The sequence below is a fragment of the Notechis scutatus genome, chromosome 3, assembly GCF_049901735.1.
Source record: "Notechis scutatus isolate UNSWTSFEM ecotype Mainland chromosome 3, rNotScu1.2, whole genome shotgun sequence".
Classification (NCBI taxonomy): Eukaryota; Metazoa; Chordata; class Lepidosauria; order Squamata; family Elapidae; genus Notechis; species Notechis scutatus.
Window position 1 is genome coordinate 58,285,331 of NC_142011.1, and position 25,371 is coordinate 58,310,701.

Genomic DNA, 25,371 nt, shown 5'->3' on the forward strand with positions numbered 1-25,371 from the left:
AAAAAGGGTAGGTTTCTTAATATTTGTATATCTGGAAAAGTTATGAGTTATGAACCCATGTAGTTGCTAGACATGGCTTATAAAATACACGATATAGTATGTATCAATCTGCTGCACAAGTAGTTCTCAACTTACAACAATTAGAACCGCAATTTTCACTTCCAAGAATCAGGAAGCTGATTCATTTTGAGAAATGGACTGACATCCTGCTATGAAGCAACTGGCTTGAAGAACGGAAGGAATGATGCTTTTAACAGACAGACACTGAGCTTGGAACCCTATAGAACAGGGGTCCCCAACCACCGGTCCGCGGACCGGGACCGGTCCGTGGAACAAGTCCTACCGGGCGCTGGTTTGCTAGGCGCCGCCATCTTTTTGATGAAAAGTGCTTCCGGTGAGCTTTTCCAGGTAGAAAGCTCACCGGAAGCACTTTTTCATCAAAAAAGATGGCGGCGCAGCTATGCCGGTACGGGCCGCGCCATAAAAAAGGTTGGGGATACCGGCGCGGCATGCAAGAAAGGTTGGGGATCACTGCTATAGAACCATTGTGAGTTGGTATAAAAGGATAAGAAACAGCTCAGCTAACTTGTTCACCTGATACTAAATTGGCAAGAAGATTAGGGCTTGGCACTGTGACTTCTACAGGACTTACATCAACAACCTTGAAACAAAGTTTTTGAAAAGAACTATTTCTCATCTTATGGATGCTAGTAACATCCTATTAATTGCACTTTTACAAGCCGAACTTGACTCCCGTGTTCAACATGGATAGCTATTTTAGCTGCTAATTTGAAATGAATCGGCCCTTCTTCTAGGAGGATTCTACATTTTTTCTCTTGGGAGTAGCCATAATTTTAAATTAAAGTTATCGTATATGTTGATGCATCAAACACCTGCCTATCCATATGCTTTGTTTTCATCATCAAACTCTTTTGCTAAAGCCATTGCACACTGCAAACTACAACTAACAGTAGGAAAAAGGAGTAACTAACATTGCTTTTTAAAGTGAACACCCCTAACTGAACCTCTAGGCTTCAGTGCTGTGTGAGAGAACTCAGATCTCTATTTGTTTTTCTTCATTCTGTTTGTTGCTCTGCTTGTGGAATTGGCTCAGCTGTGGTCCCTGTGGCTGCTGACAAGACATATCCATGCACATGTAGACCTGTGCCATTTTGTGCTGCCTTCCTTCATGCACTATGGAAAAATAAACACTATCAGACAGCTGCAGTACAGCCACTACTAAGAGGAAGGTGGAGAGACTGGTTTTTCCAGGAAGGCAGCAAGAGGGATGGGTTAACTCATTTCAGCATGGAGAACTTTGTGTCATCTAGGATTTTGTCAGGGTAATGTAAGATGCAGTTCTTTCTCTTGCGGTCTACCTTTCATTTTCAAAATAGCAAGCTAAATTGTATCTCTTTGGAACAATTGTTTTCACATTGTTCATTCATAAGCCTCCGTTCTCTGCCAGTTTAACTGGAATTTCCTTTCCTGCACCTATAATGAAATCATTTATGCTATCAGTTAATGTAAACTTTTGGCCGAGCACAATTTTTCAGATGGAAATCACCACTATAATAGGTCAACACCTAGAAAAAATCACAGGCTCTTCAACCTTACTTGGAACAAAGAACACCACACAGGATCACTAGAAGATAGGTTTATATATATAATATATATTTACTTTTAAAAATAAAAATTCCATTGCAAGGCTAGACGTCTGTACAAACTACAAAAATAAATCTTTCTTTTTCATATAAATAATTTATATGGCAAAACAACATTATCAGGTTAACAGATCTCTAGCACACCCGCTACATACTCTCACACGTGCACGCACACACCACACACATACAATGTGTCCACTTTTCATCATGCTTCACTGGTCCCAGATTTGCTGAGAGGGCAGGGGAGGGATTGGTTTTTTCAGAAGCACTCAGTTCTTTTTAGACAGTGGATGGAAGGAAGAATTTAATGGTGACAAAACTTTGATCCAAATGCTAGCCAGGTCAGTGGCCCTATAGTAAATGAGTTTTGGGAAATTTCTCTGGACTCCAGAAATCAGTGATGGTTTAAAATAAACTGAATGTGCTTATGTGTAGGCATAAACCTACAAGAAGTGAATCCAACTTAGGCTGGGAAATAAAATTACAGCAGTTTTTGGTGAAAGGAAGGGGTTAAAGTGCCTGGGGTTTAAAAGGAAGAATGTCAATGGGAAATGGATTCCAGCAAGAATCAACTCTTGTAAGAATATGGGTTGATTGTGATAACAGCCTCTGTGCCCAAGGGGATGATACAATTTTTTTCCTAAGCATGTCACAAGTTCAGGTGAAGCCCTCAGAGTGGCTAGGAGACAATTACACTGGCAATGCTTTAAAAAGTTAACATTGAACATATTAATATCATGGTTAAAATGGTAAACTATTAGTGTCTAAATGTTGGGTAGCATCATGCCTAGAAGTCAATAGGAGTGGATTTCCTGTGTTCTGAAATCCCCAAATCGATAATCAGGATCAGCTAAAACAATTTACCTGCCTTAACTGGTACATAATTTTGTTTTGAATAATTTCATCTTTTTTGTAAGAAAGCTGCATATGTTTGCATGTATGTATACAATAGACTGTTTTGATCTCAAGGTGTCAAAAATCCTTAAAGGCTTTGCCAATTGCAGCTTCTCTAATTGCCAACCTCTAATTTCTTGCAACCTGTGTGGGTAGACAACCTAATGCCTTCTTGATATTTTGGACTATGACTACCACAATTTCTTGCTAGTGGCTCTGCTAGGACTAATGGAGGTTGAGCTGCAAAATATTCAGAGGGCATTGAGTTGCTTGATCTCTGGGATGTTGGCTTGATGTAGGTGACCAATAAAAACATCTAAATCCATAAACCTTGCTTTTTTATTCTTTGTGGAAAATTGCCATGTTTGGCAGGCTTAATATCCAGCAGATGAAAGAATAGTATATTAAGCAAATATATCATTTGATTTGATGCTAACTTAAATAGGGAGTAGTTTAACATAAGGAAGTTGGTAACCTCATGTAAATAGATACAACCCAAAAAAAATATTGCTCCAGCTGCCATCTTTTCTCCTTTGGAAAAGGACAGAAAGAAAGGAATAAATAAATAAATAAATATAAGCTGTTTTAACGCCAGGAAAATTTGTGTGTTAACATATATGGTGTCAGTCATTCGCTTGTGGTGCCCAGATTAGACCTGACCAGAAACCATCACTTTAAAGTTCATAGAGAACTTCTGACATTCTGAAATAGAATGGAAAACCAAATTGTTTTATAAAGCAATATTGACCTGGTTATGCAGAAACCAAACCTATATATTAGAATTGGGACTTCTCTTTTAGAAGCACCCTGTTGCCAAATGATAATTCATTTTTAATTTTCTACTAAAGAAGCTGAACCAGAAAGAGAATTCAAGAACATAAACTGCAACCACAAGATTACATTTTTAGGCAGGAGATCAAACATTTCTGCTTTGACAATTGCACCAAAATCTTACAGAGTGGGAGAGGTTTCTGGTCAGCTCAAAAATCTCTCAAAATAGAATCAAAGGGTAGTTTTACACATACAGTTTCTTTTACATAAAAATTTCCTCTGGTAAAGGGGAAAAATGCTTAGGCCACACTTGGTTACCAAGTGTGGCTTGAGTATTTTACTATAACCATAAAGTTCAAGAAGCCAATAATCTCAGCAGAGGAAAAATATTATCAGTAAAAATATCTCAATGGTGTGCATGGCATCACCCCAATAACAACATGGAATGAATGACCTTATTTCATCATACTCTCTCAATCAGGGCAGTACACAACTGAATTTATCATATGGAGATTATTGTTCTCTGTTTTTTTTTCTAGATATCTTCAATCCTTATGTGCAACACAAGCTTTGTAATCAATGTAGGTATGTAAGCATTCTGTATCCCGGCATTGTGTCAAGTACCAGGTTAACTCTATCTTTGATGTTTGAAGATCCAACTATGTTTTTTTCCTGGGTGGGGGAAATTTTAAAAAACTCTCTCTGGAACAATCCCTTACTTCTATTAGTCATGAAGCAGAACATTTAAACACTAATCAGAAATTGCTTAGGAGACATTTTTGTCATGAACATTTTCAGTTGATACAAGAGGCAAGTAAAGTAAGAGAAAGTGTATGCCGTATAGGGGAAGCGGGTAGGAATAGGATCCAGGACAGAGACATCACAGATGCTAGGGTAGGCAGTCCTACTGGTGGGAACCAGAGCAGAAGGCAGCCTGTCCCACACAGTTTGCATAGAACCTTAAGACACATCGCGTCCCCACCATTGCATTCTCCTTTCAGCCCACATTACAACAGGGGCGCTCTCCCAATTACAGCTTCACCCTGGTGTTTCCCTTTAAAGGGAAATTGCCACACGTTTACTGAGAGAGCCGTGAAAATAATAAAAATAATTATAATAATTATAAGGGGGGGAGGGTTTGGCGACTCTTTTATACAGTTTAAAATAATAATTATAATAATATTAATAAAAATAAAAGAATAGCAGCACAATGTGGGAGAGTTCCCCACACGTAGTTGAGTCCTCTTTTCTCCATGGAGGGAGGCTGTTTGGGCAACTAGCCCAAAGAAAGCCATGAGATGGTTCACACAGCTTGTGGAGAATGGTCACTTTCGTTTTTTAGATTCAAGTAGGCCTGATATTAAAAGGGGCACTGGCACAAACTAAGGGCCCAAAATCTAAGCCCTGACACCCAAGAAATCAGAATGCTTTTTGGTGCCAGATACACCTGGGAAGGCTGAGATATTCTCCCATCAGCTTTTTTGCAATATGGATACTGAAAATAACCTGGTCTCTTTGTTCTCAGCAGTACTGATTATGCCTGCAGTTGGTTAGATGCAATGCAAGAGTTTCCATAAATTTAGCGAACTTCACAATCTGTGATGTGGGGTGTATCTGGCCCCCACGCTCACTTGGGATGCCGGCCAGCCCTGAGGCAGGAGTTCTAGAGCCGGTGACTTGGCTTGGCAAAGTGGATGGCTAATGATTCTGCTTTAGGTCCTGTAGTTCCAAACTGTCAGATGGTTTGGGGCCAGGTTTTTCAGAGCTATCATCAGATTCAAACCCCTCATGTGTGTAGCCCCGACAAGATCCAGGCAAAGGTGGGTGCAAAGCCAACATCACCGAGGCAGTAGCTGTAACTGTAGTGAAAGTGCCACCAGGTCCTGAAGGTGGTATTTTGGTGCTGTGAGTAATGGATTTAGTCTGAAGGGGATTGGGAGGAGATGTAGCCAATTGAGACCCTAGTCTGTGATTGGGCTGTTCTTGCTGCTGCAAACAACTTTTGATTTCTGTGACAGCTGCTGGCAAATGGCCACCAGGAGTTCTGGATTGGGTCCATTCTGGGCTGCACAATGATAAAGGTGATTCTAGGCTTGTCTTGTAGCTTTTTACTACCTGCACAGGAGAGAAAAGACTACTGTTAGGTATAGAAGAGAACAGCACAATAATAAAACATTACTCGGAGCAAGCATTTCTCCCATTGTGATACTATTGACCTTGGAATATTACTTTAAGTCTTATTTTCTCCGTTTCAATTACTATATCTCAATGTGCCTCTCCAATGTTGAGTTCTTGGTGCTCTCTGAGTTTGGTTGTTTCCTTGCAGACATTTCATTAATAGCTACGTATTATCATCAGATGTGGGCTTCATCGAAGAGTGCCTAATTCTATAACCCACCAGAACACAACCATTATAACCTACAAAAAGGACAATACTTCTGTATATCAAAATATTGGATATACTTCTGTATATCCAAGACAACCAACCTACTTTCACAAGTATTTAGCATCACTGTAGCATGCCAGCTAACAACATCCCTCTAAAACATTTTAAGCAAATCAGAAAACTCGAGAAAAAACAGTATTATCGCCAATATAAAATGTAAAGACTGCCATTTAGATAAAAGACTGGAAGACCATATCTCCCAACACCAATTGGCTCTCAGTAGACAAAATGAAATTTTAATACATTGATATACTCAACCACAGTTTCAACTGAGAAACCGTTAATGTTTTAGATCAATCCAAATCCAAAAATGCTAGAGAATTTCTGGAAGTTTGGCATTCAAATAAACCAGCCATCAGCAGATACATAGAAATAAACTCTGTTTCATATCATTTAAAAGATGCAATCAGAAATCAAGGAAATATCCAGATAAGTAGAAAACCACACCAGATAAATCCTCAGGAGGAAAAGGATACCTTAATCAAAAAAATCCAGGAGGAAGCAAAGATTGGCAGGGCAAATGACTGTATATAAACAGCCAGCAAACTCCAGTCTCCCTTGCACTAATGATTTTACCTAGCCTGGTAATGAAATGTCTACAAGAAAACAACCAAGCTCAGAGAGTACCAACAACTGAACTGTTCAATCCTGAGTTACATATAATCTTTTCTGTTGGCTCTTCTCCACTGCACATAGAAATATAAGGGGGAAAACATTCTTAAGCAGCAATCCCCAACTTTGGGGGCTTGGGAGGGAGGAGGAGAACCAGGCTGCGCAAGTAGTGGGCTGGGATTCACACACAGCTCAATTTGCATAAGCAACAGGCTGGTGCGCATGTGCGCACACACTGCCCTGACGCTTGTGCAACATGAGTGGTATGTGCACCAGTGGTGGGATTCAAAAATTTTTACTGCGTGTTTTGTGGGCGTGGCTTGATGGGCGTGGCGTGGCTTGGCTTGGTGGGCGTGGCTTGGTGGGCATGACAGTGGAAGGATACTGTAAAATCTCCATTTCCTCTCCACCCCTCTAATCCGCTTTCCAGCTCCATTCTCCTGTGCAGGGCAACAAAAACAGACCCAGCCGTTCAGCTGAGACTCGGGAGGCAGAGAATAGATGGGGTTGGAGCCAGTCAGAGGTGGTATTTGCCGGTTCTCCAAACTATTCAACATTTCCGCTACCGGTTCTCCAGAGCTGGTCAGAACCTGCTGAATACCACCTCTGATGTGCACCTGTGCTTGCTGGCCTGCCATTCACGGCCCTGTTGCAAATAGTCCAAGGCCCAGTAGTGAGCCACGGCCCAAGGGTTGTCCTAAATCATTAGACACCAAAAAAATGAACAATCCCAGTTTTGATTTTGTCCCTTCTCCAATTAATGAAGGAAAATGTGCTCTTATTGGAGCTGCAATCTGGGAGTCTTTGGTCTTCTCTTTCTATGACATAACATCGTCTAGCCAGAAAAACCAAGTTGGTTGTTTTGAGCCCTGATGGATACTTACAGTGATTTGGGGAAAATTTGGGCTTTTGCTGGCCTTGACCAAGATCTGAGATTGAGCTGGGGAGATGATATATGTGCTGCGGTCATCTTCACCAGTCTCTGATGCGCTAACTGTCTCTGAATAGTATTCTGAGTCTGAGGAGTCACCAAAAGCATTTCCATGTTGGCGAATGTAGAAGCTGTGATGGTTAATAGGTGGTGGGACAGGTGATGGTGTTGGCAAGCGGCTGCCATTATCTGCTGGTGTGACCTGTATGTTGAAAAAGAAAGAGATGAGTACAGAATAAGGGAACTAGCAAAAGTTCTCCAGCTGTTGTGCTTTCAAAAGTGATCCTCTAAGCAACCAGCTCAGTCTGGGGTCATTCCCAGAATTGCTTAAAAGTTCTTATATCTGAAGAGCACTTAATTGAAAAAGGCAACTCTAGATATCTGTGTGTAGCAAATAGTGAATCACAGCTGACATATATTGCTCTTAATGTTATTCATCTAAGTTGGCACTTCCGATAAGAAAATGACATAAGACCCCTACGGTGAAATAGTGCAGATCAGAACATCTATATCCCATTATATTGTTTTCTCAAGGAATCTCAAACTTGGAAGGAGTCCAATTGCCTGATTGGTGCTGGAATCCAGATTAAAGCATCCATATCAAACTTCTGCATGAACATATTCAAGAAGGAAAGCTTGCCTTCTCTTTTGGGGATTGATTCTACTGTAGAACTGCTCTTTCTGTAAATAATTATTTTTAACTCTACATCATTATTCTGTGGGCAGCAGAGAACAGTTCTCAGTTAACAAGTATTTAAAAGTGTAATTATATCTATGACTCATGTAATCTATGTTTTGAGGCTGAAAATTGCCAGTTCCTTTAATTCTTCCTTAAAATATTTAATTTTGAGACCTGGAATAACTTTTGTTGCTCTTGTCTGCACTAGTTCCAACTTTTTTGCAATTTTTCTTAAAATAAGGTGGCCAGAATCCAATTCATGGCAAATTCTGACAATGCAAAATATAACAGAGCAATTCCTCCTTTTTTTCCTGTTTTAGGTTTCTGGAGCAGAAATTAAGCTTCAAATGGTGCCTTTGAATGGTGATACTACAGATAGTACTTAATTATGACCACAATTAGGACTAGGATTTTTGATTGCTAAGTGATGTGGTTATTAAGTGAGTCATCACAGGACTAGACTTGATTTTATGATAATTTTACTATGGTTGTTAAGTGAATCACACGGTCTCTAAGTGAATCACATGGTTGTTCATAGTTAAACAAATCCAGCTTCCTCAATTGATTTCGCTTGTTGGAAGCCAGCTGAGAATGTGACACATTGCAATCAAGTGACTACATGATGCTGTAATGGTCGTAAATACATCCTGGCTGCTGAGCGCCCAAAGTGCAACCAGGTGACTGTGGGGATGGTAGGTTGGATGGGGTTGTAACTTTGAAAAGGGCTCATATGTCACTTTTTCTAAGGCTGTTGTAACTTTGAACCATCATTAAACAAATGGTTGTTATCTCAAGGACTATCAGTTCTAAGAGATAGGTAGCAGAGGTGGTATTCAGCAGGTTAGTGGGGTGGGGAGGGAATGGGATTTTGCAGTATCCTCTGCCACGCCCACCAAGCCACGCCCACCAAACCACACCATGCCACGCCTACCAAGCCCCACCCACAGAACCGGTAGTAAAAAAAATTGAATTCCACCACTGATAGGTAGGTAGGTAGGTAGGTAAGGAGAGAGAGAGACACACACACATACAGAGAGACAGAGAAAGAGAGATGGAGATTTAAGCTATCTCTTTTCATTCCTACATGTGACCTACCTCATTTTCAGATTTTTCCTGAAGTTTTCCTTTGGCCACATCTATCCTCCCCATCCACCCCAATTGTAATTGTTTGTAATGTGTTTTAGTATCTCAGTCTAGGAATTCCTACCTACTTTTTGACTTGTTTCTCATGTTAGTAAGCTTTTGTCCATGGAATCCTGCTTATTATTGTTCAGAACCTATGTTCTGCTTTCTTAAAGTTCAAAATATGTGTCTGACTATATTTGATATTAATTTCCCTTAATATTAAAACTTCCATAATTATACAGCAAACCCTGAAAGGTATTGATGGTAAACAAAAAAACCCACCCAATGTCCAATTTACTTATTGATAATGATTTCCGATAGTATCTGGATAGTCTCTTAACAAAATCTGCCAATAGGATTCAGAATCCTTTGTTCCTTTTTATGTATTAAGATATCTTTTATGTATCTTGGAATAAGCTATTCTGGAACCAAAGATCACTTACCTCTGCAGGTGGTCCAATAATAGAAAGTACTACAGGCAATAGTACCAGGCCATTAAGTAGCCCCAGAATAGTCAGGATAGTAAGCACGGCAAAGAAATACCTGGAATGGAAGATGGAAATTAGTAATTGGTGCATATTTGGTTAATCTGCCCATAATAAGACCTTCATTGCTAGATTCACTAATTGTTCCTAGTTTTCTTTTCCACTCTGGAGCTAAAACACAGTATGTAGGTTCACATGTCATGCTAAACCATAAGCAAACAAATCACATAATTAATTAGTGCAATGTATGAACTTAGCCAGAGGTACGGAAAGGCATTTATTCAGAAGGTAGTCATAAGCCTCACTAGGTAGACCAGACCAGAAAATCTATTCCACAGGAAGGCTAAAATTACTTTTATTGAGAGTGGCTATGGTAGCAGAATCTTGCAAGTTTAATTTCACTGCATCAACTCCTCCTTCCTATAGTCTGGTGAATCAGGGAATCTATCTAAATCACTAATCTCTTTGGTTAGTTAACTCCTTGGACTTATTCAACTGGAACTGAAATGCCCCATTATCCATCAGAAGAAAATACCTTCTCTTACTGATACCCTAATATACGGATCAGCAGTTTCAAGCTGTTGGTGACATACATACTCCAGAAAGCCATAAAAGGTCTAAGGCTTTGAGACTGATCATAGGACATTTGCCATGTTGTTTGAATATATCCAGAGAATCAATCTAATATAAATGAAAAAGAAAGAACTGTACCTCAGAATGAAATCAAATTCGGAGCCTGCCAACATAAGTACACCAAGCAAAGTCGAAACGGCGCCATCCATTACAGGAGCAAACGTGTGCTCTAAAGCCACAGTGGAGCGCAGGTTCCGGCTGCCAATGGCGGTGAGAAACCCCTGAAAATAGATTAATAGTCAGAAACATACCTAAGAAGGATATCTTGCAACCACTCTTAGAGACTACTAACTACACAGATGCTGAAGGGATCTAATAGGCTGGATCACTGGATCAGTTCTTGTGCTTAGAGTTGGGTACCATAGATGGGAGGGCAGAGAGCCTCACCTGGAAATGATAGCTCTCACTTTAGTTATTTCATAAAGAAAGTACCTTCTAATGTAAAATAATCCAGAAAGATAGCCAATTAGAGAGTCATGCATCAAAAATTAGAGTAGATTACATTCTATTCTAACCATCCATATTAATTTTAAAGAGAGTACAAATCCATTCTAAGCTATGATGCTAATTCATTGGTCCTATTCTTTTCAGTCTGGATCTAAATATTTTTTTAAAGCTTGTTATCTGCAAAGTTTAATGATACCAACATGCATTGAGTTCACACAATACTTTAGCTTGGTTACCCAATTAATGCACAACCTAATTAACAGGTTAGCTTTGGCCAAGACACTAGCCGTAACCAGCTTAAAAGCTTACTACGTTTAAAGCTAACCAAGCTTACCACGTTGTGCAAATGAGCCACTAGCATAGCATGTTATGTCATCACAAGCCATTATATAGCAATGCAAATGTTCTTATGGGACATCTTACCAGAGCTACATGTACAGTAAATTCCACGCCAATGCCTACAGAAGCAATTAGGATGACAACGGGGATTGCACTCAGTTTGATGCCCATCAAGCCCATGATGCCAAAAAGCTCAACTGTCATCATTGCCAAAACAAATACCTAGATATGAAAGAAATCATCATGAGTACAGCATTTAAAAAAGCAAACCCAGTGGGAAAACAGAATGCTTATGAACGCAAAGCTATGATGCATGAATAATGTTTCTTGCAGAAAATTTGGAGCTGCTAAAGGTTTAAACATATTCTGAATATAGAAGGAATTGTCTATAAAAGCTAACTGATGTCTAAAAAAAGGAAAATTAAATGTGCGCACCCTTGTGTCATTTAACTATTATGTCTTTAGTATCCTTTTTATATAAGAGATGCTCTTAATTACCAGTATATGTTCCATGTAGTTATGGATATTAATAAATCATAAATATTAAAGCCCAAAATATAACTATTGTGAAAATTGAGTAAGAAACATAGAAAAAATGCGAGGAATTTTGTGAGGAATAACCTTACAGAGTTGTTCTGGTGAAAATAAGAGGCAGAAGGAGTGTTATGTATATTGTTGCCTTAAGTTACTTATAGATAATAAAAGCAGGATAAAAATCTAATCAATGCATCTAACAGGCTAGATAATGAGTACTTAAAATTCATTGGTAGCCATTAATCTTCCATACACAGATTATCAGCTGAATTGTTAATATGATACAATGCAATATTTTTTAAAAAATTACAATTAGTTTTTAAGCAAGACAAAGCAAGAACACTAGTGCAAGGCTGCAGATAGGCATCCATCTATAATAATGGTTGAGGAGAAAAATGCAGTGTACAAACTTCTATTAAAGTGGAACAGTATATAACACATCAGTTGTAAATAAACTATATGTTAACTTAAACTTTTCAGAACTATAGAGAGAAAACTGATGACAGAAATAGGTTTGCTTTTTGTTGCAAAAACACCGGCTCATCCAAATTTTATATGATAACTGGCATACAAATGTGATGGTGTGTGTGTGTGTGTGTGTGTGTGTGTCCGTCCGTCCGTCCAATGTGAACAACCAAAATAATTATTTTGCAACCAAATACACACTACATCAACATATTTTCAGAATTATTAGAAAAATTGAGTATGTGAAGAATTGTAATTGTTTAGGATTGCATTTTGGGATAAAATTAAATGTTTTAGAGTATTGCATAGATGAGAATAAAACAGAGGTTGAAGGGGAAGAGCAGAAGGCTCTAATCTCAGGATGCTTCACACAATTTAACCTAAACCCATTTTTAACCTTGCCCCTGACTTATGAGGGCTTGAAATAATACTGATTACAAAGCCAATTTGACAACCATACATATACATGCTACAGAAGATAGTGTTTGAATATGGCAATTCAACATCTTCGTTCTTCCCAAATAACCTTAAATGAAAATACTTACAATGATACTGGCAGTCCAAGGATTGAGTAGCAGCAGGGTGCACACCAGAAATGTGCAGGCCAGCACAATGCTGATGGCTTGCAGAAGCCAGTGGCGCAGGCCAATGTACTGCTCCCAGAAGAGGAATGGATATCCGCTGGGGTAGCTGAATACTCCACGTGTCTGGGCCACCTCATCACAGATGGCACGCACACTCTGGATAGCTGCCACAAAGTCTGATGTGTGTTGAAGCCCATTGAGGTAGAAGGGGAACTGAGCAAACTCCAGGGGCTGTGCAGCTGGGACTAGAGGAAGCAGAGGCAGCCATTAGGAAAATAACCTCCTGGCCCCCCCTCTTGTTTGTAGGCCCCAAGATTAATTGTCCCCCTTTGCCCACATGCCCACCAAATTATGAAGCTAAGCATTTATGCAGCTTTATGGTGTGACAGAATGGGACTTGGGTTGAAACATTGAAATGTGGTACAAGGCTGAATGAAAATGGAGCTTTCATAAATACTCACTTCGAAGATTTTCACCAGTAGCATCATATTTATCATGGATCCATTCTGGGGGTGGCGGATAGAAGTTGGCCTGGGAAGCAGCAAAACCAAGGGGATCATTGCTCACCCACACGGTCAAGCAGATGTAAAAGATGTCAGGGGGAATGATTCCATTTTCATTGACCAGACGGTGAGTTGTCAGCTGTGGGGCAGATGGAAAAATGAGGAAATTGAACAGGATAAAATTCAAATCTCCAACAGAATGCAGATCTTTTGTATCCTTACAAAACCTTTATTTCCAAAAAACACCTTTCACATAACTGCCAGCCAGGAAACACTCCTTTCCCTCTATATATTTTGCAGAAATTCTCTTTTTGCGGTTCCTATATTATTCATTCTTATGGTTCATCTATCCGCTTTCTTATCCTTAACAACTTACTGAGTTAGTCTTAATGCTTACTTGGTTTAAGTTGAAAGGCTCTTTCTTGTTGCCCGTCTGGATAAGGAGTTTGTAAGCAAGGACACCATCTTCCGAACCATTCCGATAATTGTCCCTGGTGATGTGCCCAGCTTCCCAGTCTTGATCAAAGGCTGCCTGTAGATCTGGCATTCAGAGAGGGTAAAATTAAATGAGAGCTCTCCAAGAGATCTGTCCATATTTAGCACCTCCCCTCTTTGTACCATTACTCTTATGCTTTTATCACAATAATTTCGGCCAGGTTCCACAGGAAAGGATTTACATAGTGAAGGGAAACTGACTTTAAACACAAGGCGTTTAATATACTTAAGCAATGTAGGAATATATGATTATTATCCAATAACTTACTGACAAATAAGAACAGTACAATATGGCTAAATAGCTGCATCAACAGATGTTTTAACAGTGGGGAAAAGAAGGAAGACATTATTTTTCTAACTTTCAAGAAAATATTCTAGCATGTATTTGCTAGCCTCCAGTCTCTGCATGTAACAATACTAATATTAACTTATAAGAATAGGGTTTCAATTCTAGAGATAGGAAATATTTTATGGTTGTGTATGTCCTGTGTGGGCAGCAGGACATGCATACACATCACTTCTGTATACAAATAAACACTGCCAGCCAAAGTTTACTTCTGTGCAAAATACAAACAATCAATTCCTATATGATCTGATGGAAATGTTGGGGTTAAAATGTTTACAGAAAGATCTATCAGGGTTTCTGGTAGCCTATAATATATCTTATTCTAAGTGCATTTATGAAACAGATATTTGAACTTTCCTCCCTGGACACATCTTGTTAAACAAAGTACAAAATCCTGGTCGCTCCTGAAATACCAGTAGGTTTACACTCAAAGCATCCTGCAACGAGAACTGGAAAACATCCCTTTTGATGGCTTGAGAGAGAGAGAGAGAGATAGCAGTCTAAGAAAAGTGAGTTGCTAAAGAGAGATTAATTCACCTTGTAGCCAGTCTCGGAAGTAGTGCAGCCACATTTTTGGCAACTGGTGGTTCTCCTCACGTACTACATAGTGGATGGCGGCAAAGGCCTGATGCAGGCTGTAAAGAGCTTCCTGTGAACTTGGGTAGTCAAAGCCTCCATTCGTTACCACAAACATGTTATAAAAGGAGAAATACTTGAACTGAGCTGAAATGAAGGCATGCTCCTTTGTACCTCGTGGTACAATATCCGTCAGATAGAGTCCATCATGCACCTTGGTTGTACCATAGAGGCTGAGGCCCAGCAGAGCTATGAACAGAGCTACCACAATTCCCTGAAAATGAAGGGGAAAAAAGTGTCAAGATGGGTGTGAAGAAACAGTATCCCCCTTTGCATAATGCAGCTTTTTAAACCTTTTTGTTTATCATGAGATTTGGCCCATTTGGTTCTTTGGAAAGTTTATATCCAGGGTTGGATGATAGGCCAGATGATGCTACTGGCCCAGATGCAATCAGTTATCAATGCAGGATGAAGCAGACAGACAAGGTTATGCATCTTATGCTGCCCAAACACAATCTATGGATGATAAAAATGGAGGAAGACATTGTTCCCCAGTTCATTCAACTCCAAGTACTTTTTCTATGTATGAGATGAAATAAAGTCATTGTAGTATCTCCTTCAGTACAGAGAATGGCTGGGGATTCTCCAGATGAAACATCTGCAATGTGGTTCTTACAGCTTGAACTTTTTTATATATATTCCAGAAAGGAAGCTAGAAGAGCCTCAAAGCTGGTTATTCTTAATCCCCTGGTGAGAGAGCCTAATGCCTGAATGAGTGGTGTGAGTTGCCCTTCAAACCTAGCCATTTTATCTTAATTCACTCAGGTCTCATTCTGAACTAACTAGATGTTCAAAGGATCCATATCTGCTATGGTAAATATTCCCCTCTTGTGGGCTGACTTGGCAAGGCACAACCAACTCCTGCACACAGTGAACACATTGTTTGCAAAGGAACACAACTCTCATTTCCAGTTGGTTGAGATAGTCAGGGAAAATTAATTTCCAACTGGCTTTAGTCCTCAAATTGTAAATTTGTGTCCAGGATGATAGTCTTTTTTTCCTACACAGATCAAGATGCTTCCCACCCCCAACTCCCAAAAAGCCACCCTCTTGAGAATGACGCTGTGCTGCCTACCTTAGTTTGGCTCTGCAGCAGGATGGGTGCGTATTTGTCACGAGCAAAGCTGGAAAGGTTCCATCGACAAATCGGCAAGGGCACACATTCTTGGGCTCCTTTGCTTTCGTCTAGCTGTGCCAGAAGATCCCGAGTGGAACTGGCAGGAGTGAAGATTTGTGAGCCCAGAGGATTGGCAGGAAGGAGAGTGGAGGGAGTGGTAAACACATGCTGTGTGGGTGGTAAAATAGTGACTACGTGTCTCCCAGAGGAGTCACACTGAGTGAAGGCCTGCACCGTGGTAGTGATATGTGTGCTGGTTGCCAGGGCTGGATGGCCATGAGGATAAGTCGGTGCGGTGTGGTTGTCATTCACATCAGCATATTCTTGCGGTTGGATCTGGATGACGCGGGCAGAACAGAGGCTGTGGGGGGGGAAGAAGTCATTGAAAACTGTTACAGAAAAGACAGGTACATGATTCTAGAATTTCATGCTGTAAAAAATACATTTGCTAGTTATGACCAGGCATAATTTTCAGACTCTGGAATGAAGAGGAAGGGCAGCCCTCTCCCAATAGTTTTTAGATCCTGCATGTCAATTTTTAAACCTTTGTTTTTAAGAGATACATTTTTGACAGGATAAAACTAGTATCTGGCTTTTGGTGGCTTTGACATTTTTCTTAAGACCTGAATTTGGATTTTTGTTGTTGTATCTAAGTGCTTTTTCAAATTATTCTCCTGTCTTAGAGGCCCAGTTTGTCAGAAAAAGTGTTAAGAGTACTCAGAAAGATACTTGTCTTCACCCCACTCCTAAGGACAATACCTGTAGAAGCAGCAGAGAATATCAAGCCTCTTGTTTTCACGCCTGTGAAGATCCAGACTCAGAATGGCAGGAAAAATGAACAGCACCATGGCAAAGTTAAAAACAACCACTACTGCAGCCTGCAATAAATAAGCAGATTTTTCTTTTAAAAAAAAAGCAAAGTTCTCATCCAAGATTGTGAGACATGGAATCTTCTATAAATATGATAATTGATTCTTCTATCACTTGTTCCCTTTATGTGAATGGATCATTTTGCTTTCTAGAAGGGGCCAGAAATGCTAAAAGGACAACTGCACATGACTTTATGCATCTCATTTGTCCTTCTGTGTAAGAATTTTCTTCACAAATAGGCAGTCTGAGGTGCACACTATGAAATGGAAGAATGCCACTGTAGTTCATTTTATATGGAAAACTGCTGCCACCAGCAATAGCATCTAGAAGCAGAATAAATATTTGGCTCTTACATAAAAGCAGGGGAAAGCAGCAGGGAATTTCACTTGTAGGTGACTTCTAAGGTCCTTTCCAACTTTAGGATACTATAAGCATATTGTATGAAAGCTGTTGGCAAGAGGAGCTTACCTGTAGAGAGAAGGCACGCAATGCAGGGATAGGCACAAGGGCAGCCATGAAGAAGGCAATCATGTTATTGACAGATGTGAGTGCCACACTGGTGCCACTACGTCGTAGGCATTCACCCGTCCGTTCCTGGGTAAGAAATGTGAAAATGAGCAACACAAACTCAGAATGGATCGACAATAAACCCTGAGGTTACAACTGGCAGTACACAGCATCCTAAAATCTAGACAGATATACTCACCTTGATAGGGACATGCTGACTTGTCTCCGTGAAGGCATGTGCTAGCAAGAACATGTCATCCACGCCAATGCCAAGTGCCAGAAAGGGCAGCACCTGTACAGGTCAGGATGGAAATGTAACAAAAGGGACATGATCAAAACCTACCCAACTTTTGCAAAAGTCTTGAGAGCTGAAAGCAGTACAGTTCCAAGAGTTTGAAATACTCTCTACAACTCAACATATTCATAATGCTGTGCTAGGATAATGGACTAAATCCAACTCAATGCTTAATGTTGATCTTAACAGGCTGAATAGAAACAGCAATAACAATAGCTATTCGTAGTCCTTTTACAGCTTTCTCTAAGTGGTTTACAGAATCAGCACATTGCCCCCAACAATCTGGGCCCTCATTTTACCAACCTCAGAAGGATGGAAGGCTGAGTCAACCTTAAGCCAGTATTACTAACGTTGCAGAATAGAAAGAAAAGAAACAATGTAGAATGAAAAGTCACATATTTTTGTTTTAATCAGGAAATCTGGACCTCTCAAATGGGGAGAGCGTACCTGTGTGGTGGCTGCATTGAATGAAATCCCAAGCAAGGAGCAAAGTCCAAGTCCTGCTGCTACTGAAAGGGCAACTAGGAGGACCCCAGCCAGGCCCACAGCACCCTGCGATTTGGAGCAGTCCCAGCGCAGCAGGGTGACGCAAGCATATGCTAGCTAAAAGGAGATGAGAACAGAAATTGTAAGGGTAAGAGTAGGAATGGGGAAAGTGTTCATTGTCCATAATTACAGTGAAATAAATAAGGAAGGAAAGATGGAAAGAAGCTGCCACGCACCATTAGCAGGTAACCACCAGCCACACGGATGGCACTCACATCTGAAAAGGACTTCATGATATCACTGAGTGTGGTGGTAGAAAAGGCATGAATAGTCTGAGAATAATTTGAAGGCAGAGATTCCTGGGCCACCTGGAAAGAGACAAAACTGGTAAGACATTGCAAGAAGAACATCTAAGAAAATATTAGTACGCTTTTGCTGACATTCCTATTATAAAATAATATTTTTCACAGAAATGCCTAGCATATTCCTAGGGAAAGCATATGTTCATAAACAACCTACTGCTCAATTAGCTAATTGTCTTGCACAAAAACTGAAACATTTCCAGAAAAGAAAAATCTGCCAATTATGTCCATCCTAGAATCCACTTACGTACAATAAATCTCTTGCCGATATTTTCTCTACAGTCCCTATTTGGCTGAGCATTTTGTATCACTAGATAAAAGATCATAAGATGTCAAAGAGATATTTAAGCATGATTAAGCCTGTATATTCAAATGGCTAGTGTGATCTGCTGTCATCAAGGTGGGAGTTGGTTTTTCCCCCCCCCAAATTTTGTTCTATTGTACTTTACTAATTTATTTGATTCTTTTTGTTAGTTTTTATTGTTTTTTATTTTTATTTTTGTCTTTTGTTTTAAATATGGTTTTACATTGTGTAAGCTGCCTGGAGTCGCCATGGGTGAATAGGTGGCAATATAAATTAAATAAATATTGCCACACATATCATATCTTCAAATCTTAGCCTGGGTGGGTTTTTTTTCCTTGTTAAAGGAAAGAAGACAAGTCCTTGTCTTCGTTCTGCATGCAATTTTTCAACTCTCGTTCCATACTTGCATCAGGCAGCCCACGTCAGGCGGCATATCAATGCCACTACCAGAATAGCCCCATTGGCACCTCACCTCAACGAATTCCCGCTGCCAAGCCTCCAGCACAGCAGCAGCCTTCTCCTCGCTCCAGCTGATATCATGTATCTCGTAGTCATCCCGGTAGTGCTCGTAAAGCTGTCGTGGGCTCATCAGCAGGAACATGCTTTGCAGGGCTTCAGCTCTGGAGAAAGAGAAGCCAGCTTAGAGTCCCCCTTCCTCTGCCCAAACTCTGCAGCCAAAGCATTCTACCCAGTCTGAGGTAGGAACAGGAGCTCTGGCTTCTACTTTTCTTTCATCACCATCAGCTCTTTCAGAAGTTCATTTTCAGCACTTCCTTCGTTCCAAGCAAATGCTCCATATACACATTCTAAACTTAATGCAAAATGAATGATGCTGTAATGTCCTCCAGGTTTCATGGGAAAACAGGTTGGCTAATGCTCCAAGCAAAGTCGAAGAGAAACCATCAGCCTTTCCAAATGGAAAGGCTAGGATGGCAGATATTGTAGGCGTATCATTTGTGCTTGTGGAGATGATTGTTCAATATTGTTCACCATGTGGTTTTTTTCAACCCATCCAAAAGCACAAGCCTTCATGCACTGAAAGAGACATGAAGGTTTATTTTCTAGAATATCTTGTGCTTGCATCTCAACCTTTGAAAAGAAGTGAGCATACTTTTATATTTCCTACTTGTTTTGTTGCATTTCTTTTTAAAATGAAAACAGCCATTTCTCTTCTCATCAGCAATATTTATCTTTCACCATTTGTCTATAGCCCTTTACCTTGACAGACATGAAAGGTTTCAGGGACAGAGGCATCCATAATAATTTCTTTCTACATGCATAACGTATGAGAAAATTCAATAATGATCCAGATCGCACCAGGATGTGGAATGTGTCTTTCTATACTTAAGTAGCAGTAATCTGGCCAATAAATGGCTATGGACCCAGCTGTTGTGGTAGCTGGCAGCAGGTGCGGATGGTGGAGGAGAGTGAGGACTCAGGTGAGGGGCCAGGACCATTAGGGAGTGGACTGCTGCCTTCGGAGATTGTGGGGGCTGGCAGCAGTGATGAGGAGGTTCCAGAGGAGCCTGTGCCAAGTGCGCGTGCACGCAGGATTGATCATAGGAGAGAGCAGTTACAGCAGCACAGGTGACTCGGGAGTAAGGCTGCAAGGTAATGGCCCCTACCTCAAGAGGATAAAAGCCAGGTTTGAAGAAGCGTTCTTTGCAGAAGGCAAAGATGCTCTGAAGCTCAGCCTCGTGGACAGTATTTGAAAAATCTTGTAAATTAGTTCTTATCTCTGGGCTTTTGGCAGCCTTGACAGACAACTTGGCAAGGCTCTTTCTTGTCAGAGCTAATTGTAAGCAGCCTTTTATCTGTGAAGAAACAGAATTCGTGGATGAAACCTTAAAAGGTGGGGGCTGCTGCCTTTGTCTTGTGTTTGCTCTCTTGGAACCCAGTTGGGTCAGAACACCAGCATTGTACAAAGGATGACAAAGAGATTGGGAGAAGACCAAATTTCCAAAGTGGCCTTGGTACAAGGGAACAATTTTGAAGGTCAGATTCTGCTGAGAAGCTCAAATGTGCCTATATTTGAGCTCCCTCTAGAATCTGCCATTCAGAATAGTAAAAACAGGTGTTTTAGTTTTAAGATAGTATCCACATTAAGTGGAAGAGGTTGGGGTGAGCAGTAGCTTCAGGAAGGAAGAGATAACAGCAGCCCAGGCTTCAGGGATCAACATAAATCCCAGGGCTGAGAAATGCTTGCCAGTTGTTCCCGGAGTCAGGCCATAGACATGCACCCATCATTCACAGAAATTGAAGCCTCAGAAGCATCAAGTTACATGCTGGTTCATGGGCCAATATAGCACAATTCCAAAGTGTAGAGGAGGAAGAGAAAAGTCCACTCATTTCCCAATGGAAAATGCGTTGAAAAACAAATGTACTGGGTGGCACTGACCATCACCTTTAATTTTCCTCTGGGCAAATCTTTAATTTTCCTCTGGGCACACTATTCGTATTGATCTGCAGGCAGAATCTCTTAGTTGTCACGTTTATTCCAAAACAGAAAACTTTTCCTAATATACATAGGGACTCACAATCCAACTTACTTTTGCAGTTTGCCCTGAGGATCTTTTACTGTGCCCCCCAAGATGAGTTCCTCTTGCCAATGCATGTATTTCCGGGAGAAGCCATGGCAGCCACCTGTGAGTTCAGAAGGGATGTGTGGTTTCTGGCAGGAGCAAAAAGAAGAGAAAGCAAAGTGAATATGCCATCAAAGAGTTTTCCATACTAAGCAATAATTCTCTAAAGCCCATTCTGGCTCTTGAAAGCTTAGAAACTACAACCATTGAATCCCCAAAGAACCCTGTCTTACTTAACACTGATTATTCACTGCAAATGTGCACAAGCTGGTTAACTGTGGCAAACAAAGGTAAATTGTTGCTCTTTGGCAAATGTCAGATCCAAAAGAAACGAAGAAATTATTAGAGGCAGCAAAACCTAAAAGAAAAATATCAAACTGGGCTTATGAGAGACAAAAGCATTGTAGTTTTACATATTAGTGCTAATTTACTTCCTAATAAGAAATTAGGCTAATTAGTTTAACAAGGCAAATTAGGCAAAAAAGTCTAGGGATATCTGCCCCAGTGTCATTCAATGAATGGGGATTTGAACCTGCTTGCCAACAAGACTTTCTAAAACCACACTATTCATACTGCAATGTATCTCTATCTATTCCATTTGCTTGCAGGTTTTCCATACATCAGTTATGAAAACAACAGAGCACCTGACTGGACAAACAAACAAACCCAAGTAAATGAGCATTGGATTACATCTATCAAAATAAAGACATATAAAAATGTCCAATGATGGACATGAATCATTCTCCTCTGCAGATTCGTTCTGGTTTTCTGTGACTGAAAAATGAGCAAACACATGCTGATGGTATTTGGTCAGAAATCTTTCTAAATATAAAATCCTCTTTCTCTCTGTGTTTGTGCGCACATACACACAGCCACAGATGCTTGACCACCGGCACATTGGGTATTTCTTTCAGACCTAAAGGCAGATCTTTCCTTTTTCTGTGGTGGAAAAAAAGGGGAAACCGGATAGCCATAATGATAACAGTCTGGCTTTCAAGCCAGGAAATGTGGAATTATGGCTGCAATCCCACCCTCCCACTCCCTCAGCCGGTCCTCCGTCACATGGCTCCCAGTCTCTGTGTGCCTGTCTGTGTTCAAGGGCTGCTCCCTCCTCCTCTATTTCCCAAAAGCTGCCATGCTGCCATCTGTTCTGGGACACATTCCAACCCTGACCACCTGCTGGTCAGCACTTGCACTACGTCTGCCTGAATCAGCACTATCAGTCCGGCCTGAGCCTCCTTGGTTACGGGGCCCCTGCATTCCGCTTCTTTTATTTGGTCTCCCCAAACCCCAAATAAGAAGGGCAAAGCTAATGAAACTGGGGACCCCACAGTTAGTTGAGGCTGTCTGGCTACACATAGCCTGAAAACATGTCTCTGGCCTTCAAGAAATTACCATATGGTTTCATACAAACACATATATATGACAATGAAGTTTGTAAGTTCATCTCCTTGATTCTCTCCTCCACTCAACCAAGAGAACCATCTCTCTTTGAAGCCAATCTCTTTCATTTTCACACATATAACTTAGTGTGTACTTGCAGTTATCTTGTAGCAATACTAAACATCAGAAAATGATAATAAAAATACAAAATAAACAAAATAAAAATTCATAATAAAAATTCTCACTGAAATTGGCGAAACAGAGAATAAAAATCAGTATTTGATCAATGCTTAAAAATTATCTTTATATATTGTCAAAATACAGGAATATTACCCTGGTGGAATATAGGTGTCATATAGGTTTCCCCACAGTGACTATCCCCTGAACCAGAGATGGTATTCAGCAGGTTCTGACCAGTTCTGGAGAACCGGTAGAGGAAATGTTGAATAGTTCGGAGAACCGGCAAATACCATCTCTGACTGGCCCCACCCCCATCTATTCTCTGCCTTCCGAGTCCCAGCTGATCGGCTGGGTCTTCTTTTGTTGTCCTGCACAGGAGAACGGAGCTGGAAAGCAGGTTAGTGGGGTGGGGAGGGAATGGAGATTTTGTAGTATCCTTCCCCTGCCACGCCCACCAAGCCACACCCACCAAGCAATGCCACGCCCACTAAGCCATGCCCACAGAACCAGTAGTAACAAAATTTGAATCCCACCACTGCTCTGAACAGTAGCTTCTCATGAGGAAAGTTAATTTAGATTGGGGAAAACAACATAGGAAATGGATTAAATAGACCAACAGCCAAAACGTAAGCAATACCCCCATCAAGGAACTACTATACAAGCTAACAGCCCAACAGAAGAACCTCCAAGACCAACTTCCACCAACACTGACAGGGCAAGCACCAGAATATAAATTGAGAACAAACCCCACTCCTTACTAGCACTGATGATGTTACCTAGTTTGGGTAATGAAACGACTACAAGAAAACAACTAATCTCAGAGAGCATCAAGGATCCCTCATTTCAACCCTGAGCAACTCCCTCTCCTCCTTTAGCAAATTACTTTAAACTTTGGGGGAAAAATCAGGTTGGTTCTTATTCTTATAAATGCACCAAAAGTTGGGGGAAACTCACCTTCTGGCTTTGGCTGTTGGGAGCACTATGAGGACACTCAGGGTCAAAAGGATCAAGACAAGGCCGCTCCATATAGGCCTGGCCAACCTCTGCCTTATCCAACATCTCCTTGAATCCTTCGAGTGAGGCAAATTGACCCAGTTCCTCCATCAGTTGAATAGGATCTAAATTCGTCCACTGAATATCCCGCCGGCCCCTGTAGAGACAAAATGCTGTAGATTAATAGGATTCAAAAAAAAGTATCCATGGGCCCTGCATACTGATGTCGCTCAAAGTGGCGATACCTCTCATACTCGTGCCCACTTTTTAAATCCCTCCAACCCTCAAAGCCACCTCTGCTCTGGCTGGTTCTGGACGTCCAAAAAGAGGCGCTTAAAGGCACAGTAATGAATCATTTCTCCTACTCATGGGGGAGAATTCCACTTAGGGAATCTGAAAAAGTTCAGAACTGAAAAAAAAGAGAAAAATAATAAATGTCCACTGAGGATGCATGAGATCAGGACCTGGATTACTAATTAGCTTTTGGGGTTAAAAAATACCCAAAACTGGAAATGGGACTAAAAATTGAGTGGAGTTATTGGAGTTTTAAATGAGAAGCATTTCACACTACAACATTGTGCAGTAAATCTTTTTGCATTTCTTCTATTTATCCTTTTCTTATAGTGAAAGAGTCATAAAAATGTTACAGGATTAAACTTTAAGTAGCCCTTTGCCTCATTAATAGAGTTGTTTATTGATTTTGCTCCAAAATTATTGATTGTAATTGCATGGTTGGATTTTTAGGAACATTTTTAATCCTTTGTCATAAAAGAAAAATGCATTTTAAAATTCAATTATTGGAACGTTTTGATTTGTATTTGTATTTGTATTTTTTTTGCAAGAACAACAGCAGAGCAGTCCAGTAGGCCAGCTATTATTTATTCCAAAGAGAGTTCAGCTAAGAGGAGGCTCTAGAGGAGAACATAATTGCCTTGACTGGCTGCAAAAGACTTATTTAGGGATAGGAGGGATTTGTGGAGGGTTTGAACAGGCCTTCATTCCCTTTGTCCCCATACATTAACAGGATCAGGCATGCTGCTTTCCTTTTGCTTGTGGCTTGGAGAGCCAGCTCTGAAGTAATTGGACAGTGCCTCCCTGGCAGGACCAGAAAATGTAGTTATGCACAAGGATGAGAACATGAACAAATTACGCTTATTTGAAAGAAAAAAGAGAAATTTTCAACAGGAATGGAGAGGAAAGAGAAGAATTCTGCATAGGAGAAAGGTATATGTTCATCAAATGTATCTGTATATAGAAACTGCAGTAAGTATGGATAACCATACATTGGCCTCCATACACCCAGCATAATTACCCATATTTTTTTTTAGCAGCGGCTACTACTGGAGGCACCAGCAGAATAAACAGAACTGCTTGTTCCCTTCTACATCAGAATTCAAACAAATACTGACGGTGCGTGATCTGAATGGGTCCCTGATCTTGTCTAGGCCAAGATGGAGGATGTTATCTGCACAATTCTGCTGATGTACTGGTTATTCTAGTGGAACCTTCCATGAATTGGTGTCCTGGATAATAACTTCTGGAATTTACCAAATAGTAACGGTTGGATAGAAAAAGGGAGTTGAAGTCCCACCACATCTAAACAGCACCAGGTTAGGAACGCTGCCCATCTATCACTAGTACTCTTATCCAGTCCTGTCATATTTCTGCTATGGGCAACAGCTACATCTATCGAAAAGCAATGA

At 40.5% G+C, this 25,371-nt stretch overlaps 1 protein-coding gene across 1 annotated transcript in view; it reads right to left on the reverse strand.

Annotated features, from left to right (window-relative positions):
• Positions 1 to 1,642: 1,642 nt before the first annotated feature.
• The window catches only part of PTCH2 (patched 2), a 59,105-nt gene continuing 35,376 nt past the window's right edge, over positions 1,643 to 25,371 (reverse strand). Inside the window, exons 6-23 of the mRNA XM_026665658.2 lie at positions 23,630 to 23,825; positions 21,080 to 21,201; positions 19,003 to 19,150; positions 18,101 to 18,232; positions 17,826 to 17,981; positions 17,283 to 17,375; positions 17,045 to 17,170; positions 16,466 to 16,584; positions 15,665 to 16,067; positions 14,491 to 14,803; positions 13,510 to 13,652; positions 13,071 to 13,251; positions 12,571 to 12,854; positions 11,111 to 11,248; positions 10,319 to 10,461; positions 9,566 to 9,665; positions 7,272 to 7,520; positions 1,643 to 5,444 (exon numbers count right to left, since the gene is read on the reverse strand). Of these exons, the coding sequence (XP_026521443.1) occupies positions 5,028 to 5,444; positions 7,272 to 7,520; positions 9,566 to 9,665; positions 10,319 to 10,461; positions 11,111 to 11,248; positions 12,571 to 12,854; positions 13,071 to 13,251; positions 13,510 to 13,652; positions 14,491 to 14,803; positions 15,665 to 16,067; positions 16,466 to 16,584; positions 17,045 to 17,170; positions 17,283 to 17,375; positions 17,826 to 17,981; positions 18,101 to 18,232; positions 19,003 to 19,150; positions 21,080 to 21,201; positions 23,630 to 23,825 (3,463 nt within the window). The 3' untranslated portion in view covers positions 1,643 to 5,027. The remainder of the gene's footprint in view (positions 5,445 to 7,271; positions 7,521 to 9,565; positions 9,666 to 10,318; positions 10,462 to 11,110; positions 11,249 to 12,570; positions 12,855 to 13,070; positions 13,252 to 13,509; positions 13,653 to 14,490; positions 14,804 to 15,664; positions 16,068 to 16,465; positions 16,585 to 17,044; positions 17,171 to 17,282; positions 17,376 to 17,825; positions 17,982 to 18,100; positions 18,233 to 19,002; positions 19,151 to 21,079; positions 21,202 to 23,629; positions 23,826 to 25,371) is intronic.